This window comes from Piliocolobus tephrosceles, chromosome 1 (assembly GCF_002776525.5).
Source record: "Piliocolobus tephrosceles isolate RC106 chromosome 1, ASM277652v3, whole genome shotgun sequence".
Lineage (NCBI taxonomy): Eukaryota > Metazoa > Chordata > Mammalia > Primates > Cercopithecidae > Piliocolobus > Piliocolobus tephrosceles.
In genome coordinates this window covers 146,266,358-146,286,806 of record NC_045434.1, presented here as the reverse complement: position 1 = coordinate 146,286,806, position 20,449 = coordinate 146,266,358, and the positions used below count along the sequence as shown (strand labels likewise).

General features: G+C 37.6%; 1 protein-coding gene across 1 annotated transcript in view; it reads left to right on the top strand.

Moving 5' to 3' along the window:
- The window catches only part of MSH4 (mutS homolog 4), a 98,407-nt gene that overhangs the window by 41,658 nt on the left and 36,300 nt on the right, over positions 1–20,449 (top strand). The window contains exon 9 of the mRNA XM_023207522.2: positions 13,018–13,092. Coding sequence (XP_023063290.1) covers positions 13,018–13,092 — 75 coding nt within the window. The remainder of the gene's footprint in view (positions 1–13,017; positions 13,093–20,449) is intronic.

Sequence of the window (20,449 nt, the reverse complement as noted above, 5' to 3'; positions counted from 1 at the left end):
TTCATTCTGCCTATGCTCTAGAACGGTCTTCCTATGCAGAAATCCTTCTTACCTCTCTCAGTTTCAAGCTGCCCTTTATGCAGAGGAAGCTTTCCTCAGCCTACTTGGGATCCAAAACTTGTGTCAGGGTTTCCCTCTTCCCTTGCATGAATAACCTCCTGATGTTCATATTCAGGCTCATATACCCTTGCTAGGTAGACCTTAAGTTTAGATGCCTTCCTGGCCTCCTGTGCTGTACCACCCCTCCGTCCTCTCTCTGCTCTGGCTTTACCTCTCCCACACCAACGATGCTCTCTTCTTCCTATTTGGGCCCTAACAACTAATACTACATCACATTGTTCGTATTAAAATAAAATGATTTTTCAGTATATATGGAGGGTTCTTCACTTTATTTTTGAATATGTTGCTAGCCTAACCTTTTTATTCTTTGCATTTGTTTAACAGTATTGTTGGAATCAGTAAATGTTTTAGGATTTTCAGACACTTAAACATGAATAATCAATATAAATATAAACAAAGTACCACAGTTAACATTTATGATCTTTTGCCAGATGTCACTGCTTTGGATGATATTTTTGAAAGAAAAATATCTTAAATACTTAAAGAACAGTTTTTACTTATGAATAGCATATTTTACATAGAAAAATGCAATGCAGTTTAATAGAGCAAGAAATGGCTACTTTATATAGATAATTAGTATTTGTATTAGTTTAGTTTTTTTTTTTTTTTCTTTCTTTCTTTTTTGAGACAGAGTCTCACTCTGTTGTCCAAGCTGGAGTGCAGTGGTGTGATCATAGTTTACTTTAGCCTTGACCTCCCTGGCTTATGTGATCTTCCTACCTCAGCCTCCTGAGTAGCCAAGACCACAGGCATGTGCTACCACACCCAGCTAATTTTTAAGTTTTTTGTAGAGATGGGGTATTGCCTTTTTGCCAAGGCTTGTCTTGAACTCCTGGGCTCTAGCAATCCTCCCATCTTGGCCTCCCAAAGTGCTGAATTTATGGGTGTGAGTCACTGTGCCTGACCTGTATTAGTTTTCCAAGACTGTGTAACAAAACACTATGAACTGCACATCTTAAAATAATAGAAATTTATTGTCTTACAGATTTAGAAGCTAATAATCTGAAATCAAGGTGTTTTAGGCCATGCTCTCTCTGAGAAACCTGTAGGGGAATCCTTTCTTGCCTCTTCCTAGCTTTTGGTGATTTGTTTACAATTATTGCCATTTGTTGGCTTGAATCTTCTTAACTCCAATCTGTGTTTCCTCATCAAAGGGTGGTCTCCCTGTGTGTCCGCGTGTTCACATGGCTGTCTTTGTATGACATCAGTATTACTGGATTAGGGGCCTACCCCACTCCAGTATTACATCGTTGTAACAATTACCAACTTCTGGAATGACCCTATTTCCAAATAAGACCACATTTTGAGGTACTGAGGTTTAGAACTTCAACAGAATTTTTTTGGAGGGAACATAATTCAACCTTTAACAGTGTATAAGCAAAGGCTGTGTTTTTATTTTACTACAGGAAAGGATTAATCATCAGATTATACCTGACAGTAATCTCTTTATTGTCAAATTATATAACATATAGTATTATACAGTCACACAGTTTCATACAGTGTCACTAGTTACAGGAATTAGTAATATACATCTTTTTACACTAGACCATTTCTGGTTAAATTAGGAAAAAATATCACTTTGACCAACTGGTTTTCTGAGAAATATCTGTGAATAGCTTGCCTGCTTCTATACTTAGTTTGAGTATCAGATTTTAGAAAAGTTTTCTGGTCTAGGTTTAAGGTAATTCAGCAAACTAAGAATCTGGAACCTTTTTTCCTGCTCAGGAAAAAAAATTTATAATTGGTGCCATAAGGTTTTTAAGGGTCAATGTTACTTCACACCTTTTTTTTTTTTTTTTTTTTTATACTTTAGGTTCTGGGTTACATGTGCAGAACGTGCAGTTTTGTTACATAGGTATATACATGCCATGGTGGTTTGCTGCACCTATCAACCCATCACCTACATTAGGTATTTTTCCTAATGTTATCCCTCCCCTAGCCCCCCACCCCCATGAGCCCTGGTGTGTGATGTTCCCCTCCCTGTGTCCATGTGTTCTTTGTTCAGCTCCCACTTATGAGTGAGAACATGCGATGTTTGGTTTTCTAATCTTGTGATAGTTTGCTGAGAATAATGGTTTCCAGCTTCATCTGTGTCCCTGCAAAGCACATGAACTCATCCTTTTTTATGGCTGCATAGTATTCCATGGTGTACATGTGCCACATTTTCTTAATGTGGACATTTGGGTTGATGGACATTTGGGTTGGTTCCAAGTCTTTGCTATTGTGAATAGTGCCGCAATAAACATACATGTACATGTGTCTTTATCATAGAATGATTTATAATCTTTTGGGTATATGCCCAGTAATGGGATTGCTGGGTCAAATGGTATTTCTAGTTCTAGATCCTTGAGGAATTGCCACACTGTCTTTCACAATGGTTCCACTATTTCTAGTTCTAGATCCTTGAGGAATTGCCACACTGTCTTTCACAATGGTTCCACTAACAGTGTAAAAGCACTCCTATTCCTCTCCAGCATCTGTTGTTTCCTTACTTTTTAATGATCACCATTCTAACTGGCATGAGATGGTATCTAGTTGTGGTTTTGATTTGCATTTCTCTAATGACCAGTGATGATGAGCATTTTTTCATATGTCTGTTGGCTGCATAAATGTCTTCTTTTGAGAAGTGTCTGTTCATGTCCTTTGCCCGTTTTTTGATGGGGTTGTTTGCTTTTTTCTTGTAAATTTGTTTAAGTTATTTGTAGATTCTGGATATTAGCCCTTTGTCAGATGGATAGATTGCAAAAATTTTCTCCCATTGTGTAGGTTGCCTGTTCACTCTGATGATAGTGTCTTTTGCTGCACAGAATCTGTTTAGTTTAATAAGATCTCACTTGTGAATTTTGGCTTTTGTTGCCATTGCTTTCAGTGTTTTAGATGTGAAGTCTTAGGCCATGCCTATGTCCTGAATGGTATTGCCCAGGTTTTCTTCTAGGATTTTTATAGTCCTAGGTCTTATGTTTAAGTCTTTGATCCATCTTGAGTTTATTTTTATATAAGGTGTAAGGAAGGGGCCTAGTTTCAGTTTTCTGCATACGGCTAGCCAGTTTTCCCAACACCACTTATTAAATAAGGAATCTTTTCCCCATTGCTTGTATGTGTCAGGTTTGTCAAAGATCAGATAGTCGTACATGTGTGGTGTTATTTCTGAGGCCTCCATTCTGTTCCATTGGTCTATATATCTGTTTTGGTACCAGTACCATGCTGTTTTGGTTACTGTATCCTTGTAGTAAAGTTTGAAGTCAGGTACTGTGATGCCTCCAGCTTTGTTTTTCTTGCCCAGCATTGTCTTGGCTATGAGGGCCCTTTTTTGGTTCAATATGAACTTTAAAGTAGTTTTTTCCAATTCTGTCCAGAAAGTCAGTGGTAGCTTGATAGGGTAGCATGGAATCTATAAATTACTTTGGGCAGTATGGCTATTTTCGTGATATTGATTCTTCCTATCCATGAGCATGGAATGTTTCTCCATTTGTTTGTGTCCTCTCTTATTTCCTTGAGCAGTGGTTTGTAGTTCTCCTTGAAGAGGTCCTTCATATCCCTTGTAAGCTGGATTCCTAGGTATTTTATTCTCTTAGTAGTAATTGTAAATGGGAGTTCCTCTCTTCCTATTTGAATACGCTTTATTGCTTTCTCTTGCCTGATTGCCCTGGCCAGAACTTCCAATACTATGTTGAATAGGAGTGGTGAGAGAGGGCATCCTTATCATGTGCCAGTTTTCAAAGGGAATGCTTCCAGTTTTTGCCCATTCAGTATGATATCGGCTGTGGGTTTGTCATAAATAGCTCTTATTATGTTGAGATACATTCCATTGATACCCACTTTATTGAGAGATTTTAGCATGAAATGCTGTTGATTTTTGCTGAGGGCCTTTTCTGTATCTATTCAGATAATCATGTGGTTTTTGTCGTTGGTTCCGTTCTTGTGACAGATTACATTTATTGATTTGTGTATGTTGAACCAGCCTTCCATCCCAGGGATGAAGCTGACTTGATCATGGTGGATAAGCTTTTTGATGTGCTGCTGGATTTGGTTTGCCAGTATTTAATTGAGGATTTTTGCATTGATGATGATCAGGGATATTAGCCTAAAATTCTCTTTTTTTGTTGTGTCTCTGCCAGGCTTTGGTATCAGGATGATGTTGACCTCATAAAATGAGTTAAGGAGGAGTCCCTCTTTTTCTACTGATCAGAATAGTTTCAGAAGGAACGGTCCTAGCACCTCTTGTACCTCTGGCAGAATTCAACTGTGAATCCATCTGGTCCTGGACTTTTTTTGGTTGGTAGGCTATTAATTATTGCCTCAATTTCAGAACTTGCTATTGGTCTATTCACAGTTTCAACTTCTTCCTGGTTTAGTCTTAGGAGGGTGTAGGTGTCCAGGAATTTATCCATTTCTTCTAGATTTTATAGTTTATTTGCATAGAGGTGTTTATAGTATTCTCTGATGGTAGTTTGTATTTCTGTGGGATCAATGGTGATATCCACTTTATCAGTTTTATTGCATCTATTTGATTCCTCTCTCTTTTATTCTTTATTAGTCTTGCTATTAGGCTATCTCTTTTGTTGATCTTTTCAAAAAACCAGATCCTAGATTCATTGATTTTTCAAAGGATTTTTTGTGTCTCTATCTGCTTCAGTTCTGCTATGATTTTAGTTATTTCTTATCTTCTACTAGCTTTTGAATTTGTTTGCTCTTCCTTCTTTAGTTCTTTTAATTGTGATGTTAGGGTGCCAATTTTAGATCTTTCCTGCTTTCTCTTGTGGGCATTTAGTGCTATAAATTTCCCTCTACACTCTGCTTTAAATGTGTCCCAGAGATTCTGGTACATTGTGTCTTTGTTCTCATTGGCTTTGAAGAACATCTTTATTTCTGTCTTCATTTTGTTATTTACTCAGTAGTCATTCAGGAGCAGGTTGTTCAGTTTCCATGGAGTTGTGCAATTTTGAGTGAGTCTCTTAATCCTGACTTCTAATTTATTGCACTGTGGTCTGAGAGGCAGTTTGTTGTGATTTCTATTCTTATACATTTGCTAAGGAGTGTTTTACTTCCAATTATGTGGCTGATTTTAGAATTAGTGTGATATAATGCTGAGAAGACTGTATATTCTGTTGATTTGGGGTGGAGAGTTCTGTAGATGTCTATTAGGTCTGCTTCATTCAGAGCTGAGTTCAAGTCCTGGATATCCTTGCTAATTTTCTGTCTTGTTGATCTGTCTAGTATTGACAGTGGGGTGTTAAAGTTTCCCATTATTATTGTGCAGGAGTCCAAGTCTCTTTTTATGTCTCTAAGAACTTGCTTTATGAATCCAGGTGCTCCTGTATTGGGTGCATATGTATTTAGGACAGTTAGCTCTTCTTGTTGAATTGATCCCTTTGCCAATATGTAATGGCCTTCTTTGTCTCTTTTGATCTTTGTTGGTTTCAAGTCTGTTTTATCAGAGACCAGGACTGCAACCCCTGCTTTTTTTTGCTTTCCATTTGCTTGGTAGATCTTCCTCCATCCCTTCATTTTGAGCCTCTGTGTGTCTCTGCATGTGAGATGGGTCTCCTGAATACAGCACACCAATGGGTCTTGACTGTTTATCCAACTTGCCAGTCTGTGTCTTTTAATTGGGGCATTTAGCTTATTTGCATTTAAGGTTAACATTGTTATATCTGAATTTGATCCTGTCATTATGATGCTAGCTGGTTATTTCACCCATTAATTGAGGCAGTTTCTTCATAGCGTTGATGATCTTTACAATTTGACATGTTTTTGCAGTGGTTGGTACCGGTTATTCCTATCCATGTTTAGTGCTTCATGCAGGAGCTCTTATAAGGCAGGCCTGGTGGTGACAAAAATCTCTCAGCATCTGCTTGTCAGTAAAGGATATTATTTCTCCTTCACTTGTGAATCTTAGTTTGGCTGGATATGAAATTCTGGGTTAAAAATTCTTTTAGAATGTTGAATATTGGCCCCCACTCTCTTCTGGCTTGTAGGGTTTCTGCCGAGAGATCTGCTGTTAGTCTGATGGCTTTCCCTTTGTAGGTAACCTGACCTTTCTCTCTGGCTGCCCTTAACATTTTTTCCTTCATTTCAACCTTGGTGAATCTGACAATTATGTTTCTTGGAGTTGCTCTTCTTGAGGAGTATCTTTGTGGTGTTCTCTGCATTTCTTGAATTTGAATGTTGATCTGTCTTGCTTGATTGGGGAAGTTCTCCTGGATAATATCCTGAAGAGTGTTTTCTAACTTGGGCCATTCTCCCCATCACTTTCAGGTACACCAATCAAATGTAGATTTGGTATTTGCACATAGTCCCATATTTCTTGGAGGGTTTGTTTGTTTCTTTTCACTCTTTTTTCTCTAACTTGTCTTCTCTTTTTATTTCATTAATCTGATCTCCATTCATTGATACCCTTTCTTCGCTTGATCCAATCAGCTATTGAAACTTGTGTATGCTTCATGAAGTTCTTGTACTGTAGTTTTCAGCTCCATCAGTACATTTAAGCTCTTCTCTACATGATTATTCAAGTTAGCCATTCGTCTAACCTTTTTTCAAGGTTTTTAGCTTCCTTTTGATGGGTTGGAACATGCTCTTTTAGCTCGGAGAAGTTTGTTATTACCGACCTTCTGAAGCCTACTTCTGTCAACTTGTCAAACTCATTCTCCATCCAGTTTTGTTCCCTTGCTGGTGAGGAGTTGTGTTCCTTTGGAGGAGAAGAGGTGTTCCGGTTTTTGGAATGTTCAGCCTTTCTGCTCTGGCTTCTCCCCATCTTCGTGGTTTTATCTGCCTTTGTTCTTTGGTGTTGGTGACCTATGGATGGGATTTTGGTGTGGATGTCCTTTTTGTTGATTTTGATGCCACTCCTTTCTGTTTGTTAGTTTTCTTTCTAACAGACGGCCCCTCAGCTGCAGGTCTGTTGGAGTTTGCTGGAAGTCCACTCCAGACCCTGTTTGCCTGGATATTACTAGCAGAGGCTGCAGAACAACAAATACTGCTGCTTGATCCTTTCTCTGAAAGCTTTGTCCCAGAGGGACACCCGCCTGTATGAGGTGTCTGTTGGCCCCTACTGGGAGGTGTCTCCCAGTTAGGCTATATGGGGACCCACTTGAGTAGGCAATCTGTCTGTTATTGGAGCTTGAATGCCGTGCTGGGAGAATCACTGTTCTCTTCAGAGCTGTCAGGCAGGGACGTTTAAGTCTGGAGAAGCTGTCTGCTGTCTTTTTTCAGATATGCCCTGACCCCAGAGGTGGAATCTAGAGAGACAGTAGGCCTTGCTGAGCTGCAGTGGGTCCCACCCAGCTGGAGCTTCCCTGCTGCTTTGTTTACACTGTGAGCGTAGAATGGCCTACTCAAGCCTCAGCAATGGCAGACGCCCCTCCGCCTGCCAAGCTCCCATTTCCCAAGTTGATCTCAGACTGCTGCGCTACCAAGGAGCAAGTCTCTGTGGGCATGGGACCTGCTGAGTCAGGCATGGAAGGGGATCTCCTGGTCTGCCAGTTGTGAAGACCATGGGAAAAGCGCAGTATTTGGGCAGGAGTGCTCCTGCAGGTACAGTCACTCACAGCTTCCCTTGGCTAGGAAAGAGAAATCCCCTGACCCCTTGTGCGTCCCAGGTGAGGTGATGCCCCACCCTGTTTTGGCTTGCCCTCCATGGGCTGCACCCACTGTCCAAGCAGTCCCAGTGAGATCTACCACACACCTCAGATGGAAATGCAGAAATCACCTGTCTTCTGCATCAATCTCACTGGAAACTGTAAACCAGAGCTGTTCCTATTTGGCTGTCTTGGAAGTGTGGTCCACTTACCATCCTTTAAACTAAGGAAAACTTTAGTTTTGGGAGAATCAGTCAGAATTGTAAATGTTTTTCTCACCATTGTATTTCTGTCCTTTGTGGAGGCTTTTTGTTAGACTTTACAGATCAGATTTAGTAACCTTTAGGAAAACTTAAGCAATATATTTAACTTTATACATGATTCATGGCTTTCATTATTTCTTATAATGTTTCTCAGTTATCATTTTTTTAACCAACTGAAAATATGTTTTAAAAGGCTCTTTTCTCATTTAATATAAGCACAAATATCTTAATTAAATACAGTATTTACTGAGTTCAGACTTGTGCTGGTTAAACTGAATGATTTGCTAAAACTTGTGAATGAATTAAATGCTCTCAGAAAATTTTCAGAAAGAAATTGTTTGCCTAAGATAAGTTCTTATTCTTTCTTTTTAAGAACATTGATTCCTAGAAAATGCATATTTCTGATCATAAATGTTGACTAAAAATAAAGCTTAAATTTCTTATCTTAACACAATTTTCTTTCTATACATTATCTATAACCATAGCACTTAATGTATTGCATTAAGAATATTTGTGTTTCCCACTATAGATGCTTAAAATACTTTCCACAACATTTGAAAAATTTATATTAAAAATATTTTTCTGATTTTTATCTGAGTTTTTTACATCTTTTTGAGTAATTTTTTTTCAAATGATTTCAGACTGCCATATATAGAGTATCTGAAGTATAGGACTCCTTTGATGTATTCTATGATTCCTTTTAGTAAGTATTGTTATAAGTGCTAAAATACAGTAAGAATTACAGCTCTGATCCAGAAAAATGTATACTCTGATGTTATATTTGGGTAAAAATAAAATAAGCAATTACAGCATAGTATTATCTAGAACTGCAAGGGATCTGAGATTCTATCCTACTTGCAAACTAACTAGTTGGCCTGCCATAGTTTCTTAGATGCTGACAGAAGGCGCAAGATGCTTAAGTCAAAGAGAAATTCAAACATACTGCTATCACTTCATTAAAAAAATACAAAATGGCTTTTTTTTTTGCTTGTTTTTACTTCTCCCTCTACTTTTCTTCTGTTTCTCTGTAAAGCAATATTTTTTTGGAAGGATTATCTGTAACTGATGTATCTAATTAGGCTTATTTTCTCTCCAAACCCATTCCAAACAAATCTTCGCCTCACCAGTCCACTGGAAGAATTATCCGTAATTGATGTATCTAATTATGCTCATTTTCTCAAAGCCACCCATGATTTCCATATTGCTAAATCCAGTGGTTAATGGCAGCGCTCATCATGCTTGACCTAGCAGCAAAATTGACTCAGATGAACACACTCATTTCCCATTTTCTTCTTTTGCCTTCCATAAGAGTACCCTTTTCTTTCTACCTTCCTGTTTATTATTATTTTTAGCCTTTTTTAAAGTAATAAGAAATAATATACAGTACAGAAAACTGTACAAAATAAAAATGTAGTGCTACATTGATTTATCACGAAGTGAACATTCATGTAACAACCACTCACGTAAAGAAATAGTTATCACCAATACCTCAAAAATTCCACTTCTTCTTCTTGCCATCCGTTATTTTCTACCTGTCTCCAAAAGGAAACCACTTTTAGTAATCATTTCCTTTGCTTTATAATTTAGTTTGACCTGATCTATTAAAAACTGTATATATAAAGGAATTATTCAATGCGTATTTTTTGTGCCTGACTTCTTTGAATCAACATTATATTTGTGAGATTTAACCATGTTGTTTCAGGTAGCTTTAGCTCATTTATTTTCACTGCTACATGATATTCCACTGTATATGAATATGCCATTATTTATCTATTTCATTATCCGTTTATCCATTTCAACTCAACTTTTGAGTTGCTGACAGCTTTGCAATAAAAAATAATACTGCTAAGCAACCTTGTACCCATCTCTTAATGTAATTGTACATATGTTTTTATTTGGTATATAGTTAGGAGTGGAATTTCTGGGTCATGGCGTATGCATATATTCAACTTTGGTAGATAATGTCAAAATGTTTCTCAAAATGATTTATCAATTTATCCTCCCATCAGTGTATGAGAACTCCAATTTGTCTTCCCCAAACCAGATATTACTGGTTTTAAAATTTTAGCCATAGCGTTTTGATAAACAGTGGTTTTAATTTTCATTTTCCTATTAATGAGGTTGAGCATCCTTTCAAATGTATATTGACCATTTGAATATCTTCTTTTGTGAAAATATTGCTCGAGATTCTTACTCATTTTTCTATTGAGTTTATCTGCTTTTGTGATTTGTGGAGCTTCTTTTCACATATTAGATATAAGCCCTTTTTTGGTTATGTGTGTTGCAAATATTTCTTCCCACTTTGTAGTTTAATTTGCACTGAGTATTGTGGGATAGATGCTGTTGCTATGCTACCCACATTGCCTTGGTATTAACTTTTGTGCAGGAAGACTTCTTGCTTGAAGCAGCTGAGACTCTGCTTTCTGAAGACATTCTCTGGCCATAAGAGAGGCGGGAGGGTATTAGGGAATTGATGCCCTGGCAGCAGCTCTTAACCAACACTGAATAGGAGTTGACGAATAAATACTCCATTTTCCTTACCTCTGGAGATAGCTTCTGAAACTTACTCTATGCCATCTCTCAGATGTGTCCATCTGAGAGATGGAGACAAATTGGTAACCTGTATTGGTATTCTTTCCTTCTCTGTCTTACTTCCCCACTCCCTTGCCTGTTTTTGCTGGAATTATTTTTTAAAATAAATTATTTGCTCTCAAATTCTAGTTTCTCAGAGTTGACTTTTGGAGAACCTATCTTGACTTAGTAAATCTTTTGATAAATAGAAATTTGTAATTTAAATGGATCTAGTTTATCAATTTTTTTCCCTTCATAGTTAGTGTTTGCTATGTCCTGCATAAGAAGTCTTTACCTACTCTAATATCTTGATTGTACCCATGGAATTTTGATCTATGAAGGTGATTGAATGATAACATGGAGATACTAATGCCATTGTTTATTACTTAAAGTTCCCAAGAGGAGAGGGCATGTCAGGCAGGACCACCTGGGGATGTACTAGGGTTGGTCGAGAGGCAGAAGGAGCAAGGAGAAACATGGGCAAAACCCCTTATTACTACAGTACCAGGAAGTTGCTAGGTAAGGAAGTTGCCTATTGGGCAGGAAGTAAAACATAGATGTTGAAGTTTGTGATTGGGGGTTTCGTAATATGATTTTCACATGCCCGCAAAAGCCAGACTGCAAGGGAGATGTAAACAACTTTAGCTATTAGTTTCATCATGTGATTAATGGATGCCAAATCATCAATTACAAAATCGATAAAAGTTAATTAGAACACACAAGGCCATGAAGATATTCTTCTTTATTAATTCCAGATATTTTATTGTTTTATCTTTTATGCTTAGTTCTACAATCCATCTGGAATTAATTTTTGTGTGTAGGTTGAGGGAAGGGCCATGTTTCTTTTTTTTTCCCATATTAATTCATAATTCTACTGGTACTGCTTATGGAAAAGACTCTCCTTTCCCCACTGTTCTGCAGTCAACCTTTGCCATAAATTGAGTGCCCATATATATGCTTAGCTCTGTTTCTAGACTCATTATTCTGTTCCATGGGACTCTGTTTTTATGTCAATACCATCATTTCTTAATTACTGTAATTTTATTAGAAGTTGACATTCATTACAGTTAGTCTTTCCACCTTGTTCTTCTTCAATGGTGTGTTAGCTATTTTTGGAATTATCCCCCCACCCTTTTTTGAGACAGGGTTTCACTTCGTCACCCAGGCTGGAGTGCAGTGGTGTGATCACTGCTTACTGCAGGCTCAACCACCTGGGCTCAGATGGTCCTCCCATCTCACCCTTTGTGTAGCTGGACCACAGGCATGTGCCACCACACCCAGCTAATTTCTAAATTTCTTTTTTTGTAGAGGCAGAGTTTTGCCATGTTGCCCAGGCTGGTCTCAAACTCTTGAGCTCAAGTGATCCTCCTACCTCAGACTCCCAAAATGCTGGGATTACAGACATGAGCCATTACTCCTAGCATGAATTATTCTCCTTTAGTGATAGTGATGATAGTTGTTTTCTGTTTAGCGATTTTTATTTATTTTTCATCTTCCAGTTAGTTTCAGAGATACTATAAGAGAATATGACATAACCCATTTGGGGCTAGCAACATTTATTATGGCATTTTTTCTAAATTGATACATATGGTCACAGAACAGTCCTGGTATTGTGCAGTGGGGCTATAGACCAGGGTACCTCAAAAAGAAACATCTGGCTAGGCATGGTGGCTCATGCCTGTAATCCCAGAACTTTGGGAGGCCGAGATGGTGGATCACCTGAGGTCAGGAGTTCGAGACCAGCCTAGCCAACATGGTGAAACCCCGTCTCTATTAAAAAAAAGAAAGAAAGAAAAAAGAAACATCTTCATATCAAGTACATTATGTCATAATTGTAGTATCCTAAAACTCTACTTCATCTGTCAGTATTAGTAAGTTAGTCCAGGCACAGGATCATTCCTCATTCCTCTAGGTTTGGTAACACTGCTCAACTCTAGAGTGCAATTTAATTTATATAAAATTTATTAATAAAATTCGGAATGTCGATGTAGCTTTATTTTGGCAAACTGTAATTCCTAGCGGAATTATGAAAATAGTTTTACTTGAATAAACAGGAACCAATGAGGGAAATCCATGTTGTTCTATAACTATCTGGGAGGTTTGGATTCAGCCTTTTAAAATATCATCTATCTACAAATACTCTTTGTGCCTTTTTTCAGTTAATATTACTCTCTTGGTGCTGCTCAGGATTGGACTACATCTCCTTTTGCTATTCAGTTTAAATTGAACCCAAGACATTGAAATAGAAATGAAAATTGGATACAATGAGATGAACTCTTCTCATTTTCAGACTTTTGGGAAAATAGTGCACTAGGTTAATTATGGTGGGTCAATAATTTTTTATCATTCTTTAGGCTTGTATTGTGGCTAGGCTGATATATAAAAATATACGGAATATGCAAAGAGTAAGAATGTTCAAGAGGAAAACCCATTATTCTATTAAATACTTATGGTGTCCATCCAAATTTGGATTTTTATCTTAACAGGTCAATGCTGCTGAATCAAAGATAACAAATTTAATATACTTGAAACATACCTTGGAACTTGTGGATCCTTTAAAGGTAATTTATATGTGTGTTTATCATACAAAACATGTCCAGCATTATTTTTTAACTTTTTGTTCAGAAAAAATTTCAAACTCAGGGAAAACTGCAAGAATAACATGGCGAATTCCTCATACTTTTTCTCCTTGTACATACTTTACACACACACACACACATTATTAGCCTTATTACACTTACTGAACCATTTGAGAATAAACTGCAGTACCTAAGTACTAAAGTAGTAAGTACTTAGGAAACTAAAGTCTCCTAAAAAAACATATTCTCTTATATAATCATAATATTATCAAATTCAGAATAATTAATATGATGCAATACTATTTTATAGTATGTATACTATACTCAAATTTTAAACATTATTCTAATAATGTTCTTTATAACATTTTTTCCTGATATAGGGTCCAATTCAGGATCATATCTTATATTTAATGCCATGTTTTTTAAAACTCTTTTGAAGTGGAAAACTTTCTCAGCCTTTGTTCATGATACTGACATTTTGAAGCATAAGGGTCAATTTTTTAAATAGAATTTCATTTCCTCAATTTATGTGATTGCTTTCTCCTGATTAAATTCATCTATGCATATTTGGCATTAATACCCTATGATGTATCCTTTTTAGTACATCACATCAAGAGGCATATAATGCCATTTCCTCATTCTTGGTGATATTAACTGATCAATTTCTTCACCATAAATTCAGATTTTCTTTTGTGATTAATAAGTTGTTAATCTATGGAGAGTTATATTGAGAATGTGTAAATAACCCCATCCTCATCAAACTTCCACTAATTGATTGTAGAATAAACTGATGACTCTTACCTGAAGTAATTATTACCCTGATGATTACAAGATGATGATTTTCTCATTAACTTTTAAATACTACACTGTGTAAAACTTGTTTTTATTAAAGTGATAAAGGGAACTGATTTTGAAAGAGAAATAATGAAAAATATGGAATAATTTTATTATAGAAATTATTCTAATAAATATTAATATGGTTTGGCTCTGTCTCCACCCAAATCTCACTTTAAATTGTAAGAATCCCCACATTTCAAGGGCAGGGCCTGGTGGAGATGATTGAATCGTGGGGGTGGTTTCTCCCATACTGTTCTTTTGGTAGTGAATAAGTCTCATAAGTTCTGATGATTTTATAAAGCAGAGTTGCCCTGCACATGTTCTTCTTACCTACTGCCAGGTAAGATGTAACTTTGCTCCTCATTTGCTTTCTGCCATGATTGTGAGGCCTCCCCAGCCATGTGGAACTGTGAGTCAATTAAACCTTTTTCCTTTATAAATTACCCAGTCGTGTGTATGTCTTTATTAGCAGCTGAGAACAGACTGATATAGTAAATTTTACCTGTAGAGTGGGGTGCTGCTGTAAAGGTACCTGAAAATATGAAAGTAACTTTGGAATTGGGTAACAGGCAGAGACTGGAACAGTTTGGAGGGCTCAGAGGACAGAAAGTTGTAGGAAAGTTTGAAACTTCCTAGAGACTTGTTGAATGGCTTTGACCAAAATGCTGATAGTGAGAGGGACAACAAGGTCCAGGCTGAGGTGGTCTCAGATGGAGATGAGGAACTTTTTGGGAACTGGAATAAGGGTCACTTTTGCTATGCAAAGAGACTGGCAGCATTTTCCCCTGCCCTGGAGACTTGAGAGAGAGGGTATCTGGGGAGAAGAAATTCCTAAGCAGTGAAGCATTCAAGAGGAAGCAGTGCTTAAAAGTTTGGAAAATTTGCAGCCTGAGGATACAATAGAAAAGAAAATCCCATTTTCTGGGGAGAAGTTCAAACCAGCTGAAGAAATTCGCATAAGTAACAAGGAGGCAAAAGTTAATAATCACCAAGACAATGGGGAAAATGTCTCTAGGTCATGTCAGAGACCTTTGTGGCAGCCCCTTCCATTACAGGTCCAGAGGCCTAGGAAGAAAAAATGGTTTTCTGGGCCCCCTTGCTCTGGGCAGCCTAGGGACTTGGTGCTCTGCATCCCAGTTGCTCCAGCTATGGCTAAAAGTGGTCAACATACAGTTTGGGCCATGGCTTCAGAGAATGCAAGCCTCAAGCCTTGGCAGCCTCCATGTGGTGTTGAGCCTGCAGGTGTACAGAAGTCAAGAATTGAGGTTTGGGAACCTCCACGTAGATTTCAGAGGATGTATGGAAACGCCTAGATGTCCAGGCAGAAGTTTGCTTCAGGGACAGGACCCTCATGGAGAGCCTCTGTCAGGACAGCACAGCAGGAAAATGTGGGGCAAAAGTCCACACACAGAGTCCCTACTTGGGCATTGCCTAGTGGATCTGTGAGAAGAGGGCCACTGTCCTCCAGACTCCAGAATGGTAGATCCACCGAAAGATTGCACCATGCACCTGGAAAAGCCACAGACACTCAACACCAGCCTTAAAAGCAACTGTAGGGTTCACGGGGCTGTACCCTGCAAAGGCACAAGGGCGGAGCTGCTCAAGGCTGTGGGAGTCCACTTCTTGCATCAGTGTGACTTTTATGTGAGATATGGAGTCAACGGAGATCATTTTGGAGCTTTAAGGTTTTACTGTCCCATTGGATTTTGGACTTGTATGGGGCCTGTAGCCCCTTCATTTTGGCCTTTTTCTCCTATTTGGAATGGGTGTATTTATGCAATGCCTGTACCCCAGTTGTATCTAGGAAGTAACTAACTTGATTTTCAGTTTTACAGGCTCATAGGCAGAAGTGACTTGCCTTGTCTCAGATGAGACTTTGGACTGTAGACTTTTGAGTTAATGCTGAAATGAGTTAAGATTTTGGAAGACTCTTTGGAAGGAATGATTGGTTTTGAAATGTGAAGACATGAGATTTGGCAGGGGCCAGGGGCAGAATGATATGATTTGGCTGTGTCCCCACCCAAATTTCACCTTGAGAAATGTTGTAATAATCCCCACATGTCAAGGGCAGGGCCAGGTGGAGATCATTGAATCATAGGGCAGTTTCCTCCACCTTGTTCTCCTGGTAGTGAATAAGTCTCATATGATCTGATGGTTGTTTAAATGGGGAGCTCCCCTGCACATGTTCTTCTTGCCTACTGCCATGTAAGACATGACTTTGCTCCACATTCACCTTCTGCCATGACTGTAAGGCCTCCCCAGTCATGTGGTATTGTGAGTCAATTAAACCTTTTTCCTTTATAAATTACCCAGTCTTGGGTATGTCTTTCTTAGCAGCATGAGAATGGACTAATACAAATATATATAGTTAAAGTAATGTGGCAAAAGACTTCAAAAATGTTATCACCTTTCTTGTAATGAAATAAATGGAATAAATCACCAAAAAAATATTGAGAGATTTCATGAAACACAAATGTTAAACTTTGGTATGTCAAAAGCAAAGTAAAAGGCAAAGATACGAAAAATTTATAACAAATGACAGTGTATTAGTCTGTTTTCATACTGCTATAAAGAACTACCCAAGATTGGGCGATTCATAAAGGAAAGAGTTTTAATTGACTCACAGTTCAGTATGGCTGGGTAAGCTTCAGGAAAGGTACAATCATGGCAAAAGGAGAAGGGGAAACAAGGAAACTTTGTTACAAGGCAGCAAGAAAGAGAGGGAATGCAGGAGGAACTACCCTACACTTATAAAACAATCAGATCTTGTGAGAACTCACTCACCATCATGAGAATAGCATGAGGGAAACTGCCCACATGATTCAATTACCTACACCTTGTCTCTCCCTGGAAAAGTGAGGATTGTGGGAATTATAGGGATTATAATTTATGATGAGATTTGGGTGGGGAGACAAAGCCTAACCATATCAGACAGACAAAATACTAATTTCTGTCATCATAAAACTCATGTAATTTCATAGGAAAATATTGAAAAGCCAATGGAAATATGGAAAATGACCCAAAGAAGGAAATCAAGGTGATTCATAAATAGTACCAAAAATGTTAACCTCATTATTAATCAAAGCAATACCAATTAAAACCATTGTTCTTATCTGTCAAAGAAGCAGACATTTTCGTTTATCTTAATGGATGTAACTCATTTCTAATTAGAGATCTATGAGATAGACAACTTATTAAACAGCTGATAAAAATTCCAATTTTACGTACTTTACAGGAAATTGTACTGGAAATGTTTACAACATATATCTTTTGATCCTGTAATACTACTTCTAGAGATTTGTCTGAAAGAACTTTTCAGAAATGTTGGCCCGTATTTATGTCCAACAATGGTCATTACATTATTATTTATTTATGTCAGTGAGAAATTGTAAGTAGAACTGCAATAATTACAGGAAGAGACTATTTTCTTTCCATAGACTAGAATATTATGAATTATTAAACATTTTTGCCTTGAAATTTTTTTATATGTATGCTATAGTGTAAGTTGAGCATCCCTAACCCAAAAGTTAAAAATTTTAAATGCTCCAGATTCAGAAACATTTTGAGTAACAATGTGATGTCACAAGTGGAAAATTTTACATCTTCATCTTACATAATGGGTTGCAGGCAAAATGCAGGTACTTAACACAGTTTATTCAGCATCCTCAAGGGAAAAAAGACCCTCCCAGTTCCCTCCATCTGTAATATATCTTTTCTGTGTACTTCCAGATTATTCTATGCAAACATGCCCACAAAGGGTAATACAATGACACAGTGGCAGGTCAGATGTGCCAATGGCAAGTTTCCATGATGTCCCACATAGGGCCAAGACTGATGTGCATTACTGTTTTTTGCTTATTGCCTGCTTGGTCTAGTGGTTAAGATAACAAAAACATAAAACAAAACAAAGAAAATGTCATAAAGGCCTGCAGTAACAGTGATAAGAAAAAGAGGAATCACTTAAACATTTATATATAACACAGAAAGTCAAGCTGTTGGAGAAACTGGATAATGGTATGAGTGTGAAAGGTCTTAAAGAAGTGTATGCTGTTAGAATGACTGCCAGATATGACCTAAAGAAACAAATGGATAAACTGAGTTCTATGCTGAAAGTGATGAATAGAAGCTAATGAAAAGTAGAAAAACACTGCATAACATTTTTAAAAAAAGAAAGAAAGAATGGGTCCATCTGCTTCGCAGTGAACACATGTCACTTAATGGTATACTGATCATGAAACAAGTGAAGATGTATCACAATGAAATGAAAATTGAAAGGAACTGTCAATATTTAACAGGCTGGTTGCAGAAATTTAAGAAGAAAATGACATTAAATCTTTTTAAGATTTATAGTAATTGAGCATCTGCTGATCATGAAGCATTGGAGAAATTCATTGATAAGTTTGCCAAGGTCATTGCTGATGAAAATCTGATGCCAGAACAAATTGATAATGCTGATTAAACATCATTGTTTTGGCATTATTGCCTCAGAAAGACACTGACTACAGGTAATGAAGCAGCCCCTGTGGGAATTAAGGATACCAAGGACAGAAAACAATTATTCTGGGCTGTGCTAGTGCAGCAGGCGCACGTAAGTGTGAATGTGCTGTCATAGATAAAACCTTGTGTCCTCAGTTTTCAAGGAGTGAATTTCTTACCCGTTCATTATTATGCTAACAAAGAGGCCTGAATCACCAGGGACATTTTTTTTTTTTCCAATTGGTCTCACAAACATTTTACATCAGCAGCTCATGCTCACTGCAGGGAATCCGGATTGGATGATGATTGAAATATCCTGTTATTCCTTGACAACTCTTCTGTTAATCCTCCAGCTTCAATTTTCTTCAAAAATAATGTTTATGCCATATAGTTTCCCCTAAATGTGACTTCATTAATTCAGCCATGTGACTGTGATGAGAGTATGCTTAGATCAATGAAGAGTAAATACAAAAACACTATTTAGAATATTTTTAATTTTTATTTTAGTTTTGGGGGTACATGTGCATGTTTGTTGTTAGGGTAAACTTGTGTCTTGGGGGTTTGTTGTACAGATTATTTCACCACCAAGGTACTAAGCCTAGTACCTAATAGTTACTTTTTCTGCTCCTCTTCCTCCTCTCACCCTTCACCCTCAAGCAAACGCCATTATCTGTTGTTCCTATCTTTGTGTCCATGAGTTCTCATCATTTAACTCCCACTTTTAAGTGAAAACATGCAGTATTTGATTTTCCGTTCGTGTGTTAATTAGCTAAGGATAATGGCCTCCAACTCCATCCATGTCCCTGCAAAAGACATGTGTTTATATATATATAGCTGCATAGTATTCCATGATGTATATATACCACATTTTCTTTATCCAATCTGTCACTCACGGGTATTTGGTTGATTCCATGTCTTTGCTATATTGTGAACAGTGCTTCAGTGAACATTCATGTGCATTTGTCTTTATGGTAAAACGATTTATATTCCTCTGCATATATACCCAGTAATGGGATTGCTGGGTCGAATGGTATCTCTGTTTTCAGTTCTTTGAGGAATTGCCACACTGCTTTCCACAGTGGTTGAGCTAATTTACATTCATACACCAACAGTGTATAAATGTTCTTCTTTCTCTACAAGCTCACCAGTATCTGTTGTTTTTGACTTTTTAGTAATAGCCATTCTGACTGGTGTGATATGGTATCTCATTGTGGCTTTGATTCACATTTCTCTAATGATCAGTGATATTAAGCTTTATTTTCATATGTTTGTTGTCCACATGTATGTCTTTAGAAAAGTGTCTGTTCATGTCCTTTGCTTACTTTTTAATGAAGTTGTTTGTTTTATTCTTGTAAATTTAAAAACACTTTCTTGAACAGCGTGCTAGCAGCAGTGAACAGAAGCATAGATGTGGAAGTTTTTTTTACAGTTGCAGTCTTGCTCTGTGCCCAGGCTGGAGTACAATGGCACAATCATGGCACACTGCACCCTTGAACTTCTAGGTTCAAGTAATCCTCCCACTTTTCCTGAGTAGCTGGGAGTACAGGCATATGTCACTGTACCCAGCTAATTAAAAAAAAATTTTTTATAGACAGGGGTCTTGCTATGTTGCCTAGGCTGGTCTTGAACTCCTGGCCTCAAGCAATCCACCTGCCTCATCCTTCTGAGTCACTGGGATTACAGGTGTGAGTCCCCACACCTGATGATGGAAGGTTTTCAAAAGGAGTTTAGTATGAAGAATGCCGTATATGCTGTTGCCAGTGCTTGCAACATAGTTACTAAAGACATGGTTGTACATGCCTGGCACAACCTCTGGCCTGTGATGCTGTTCAATGATGGTGATAAAACAAAGTGGTGACTTTGTAGGATTCCATATGTCAAGTGAGAAAAAATTATGTCTGACCTCCCAAAATATGCAAAATGTATACTTCCAGAGTCTGTCACTAAGCTGGAAGAAGTGGGTGTTGAAGTTTGTATTTATTTATTTATTTATTTATTTATTTATTTATTTATTTATTTATTTATT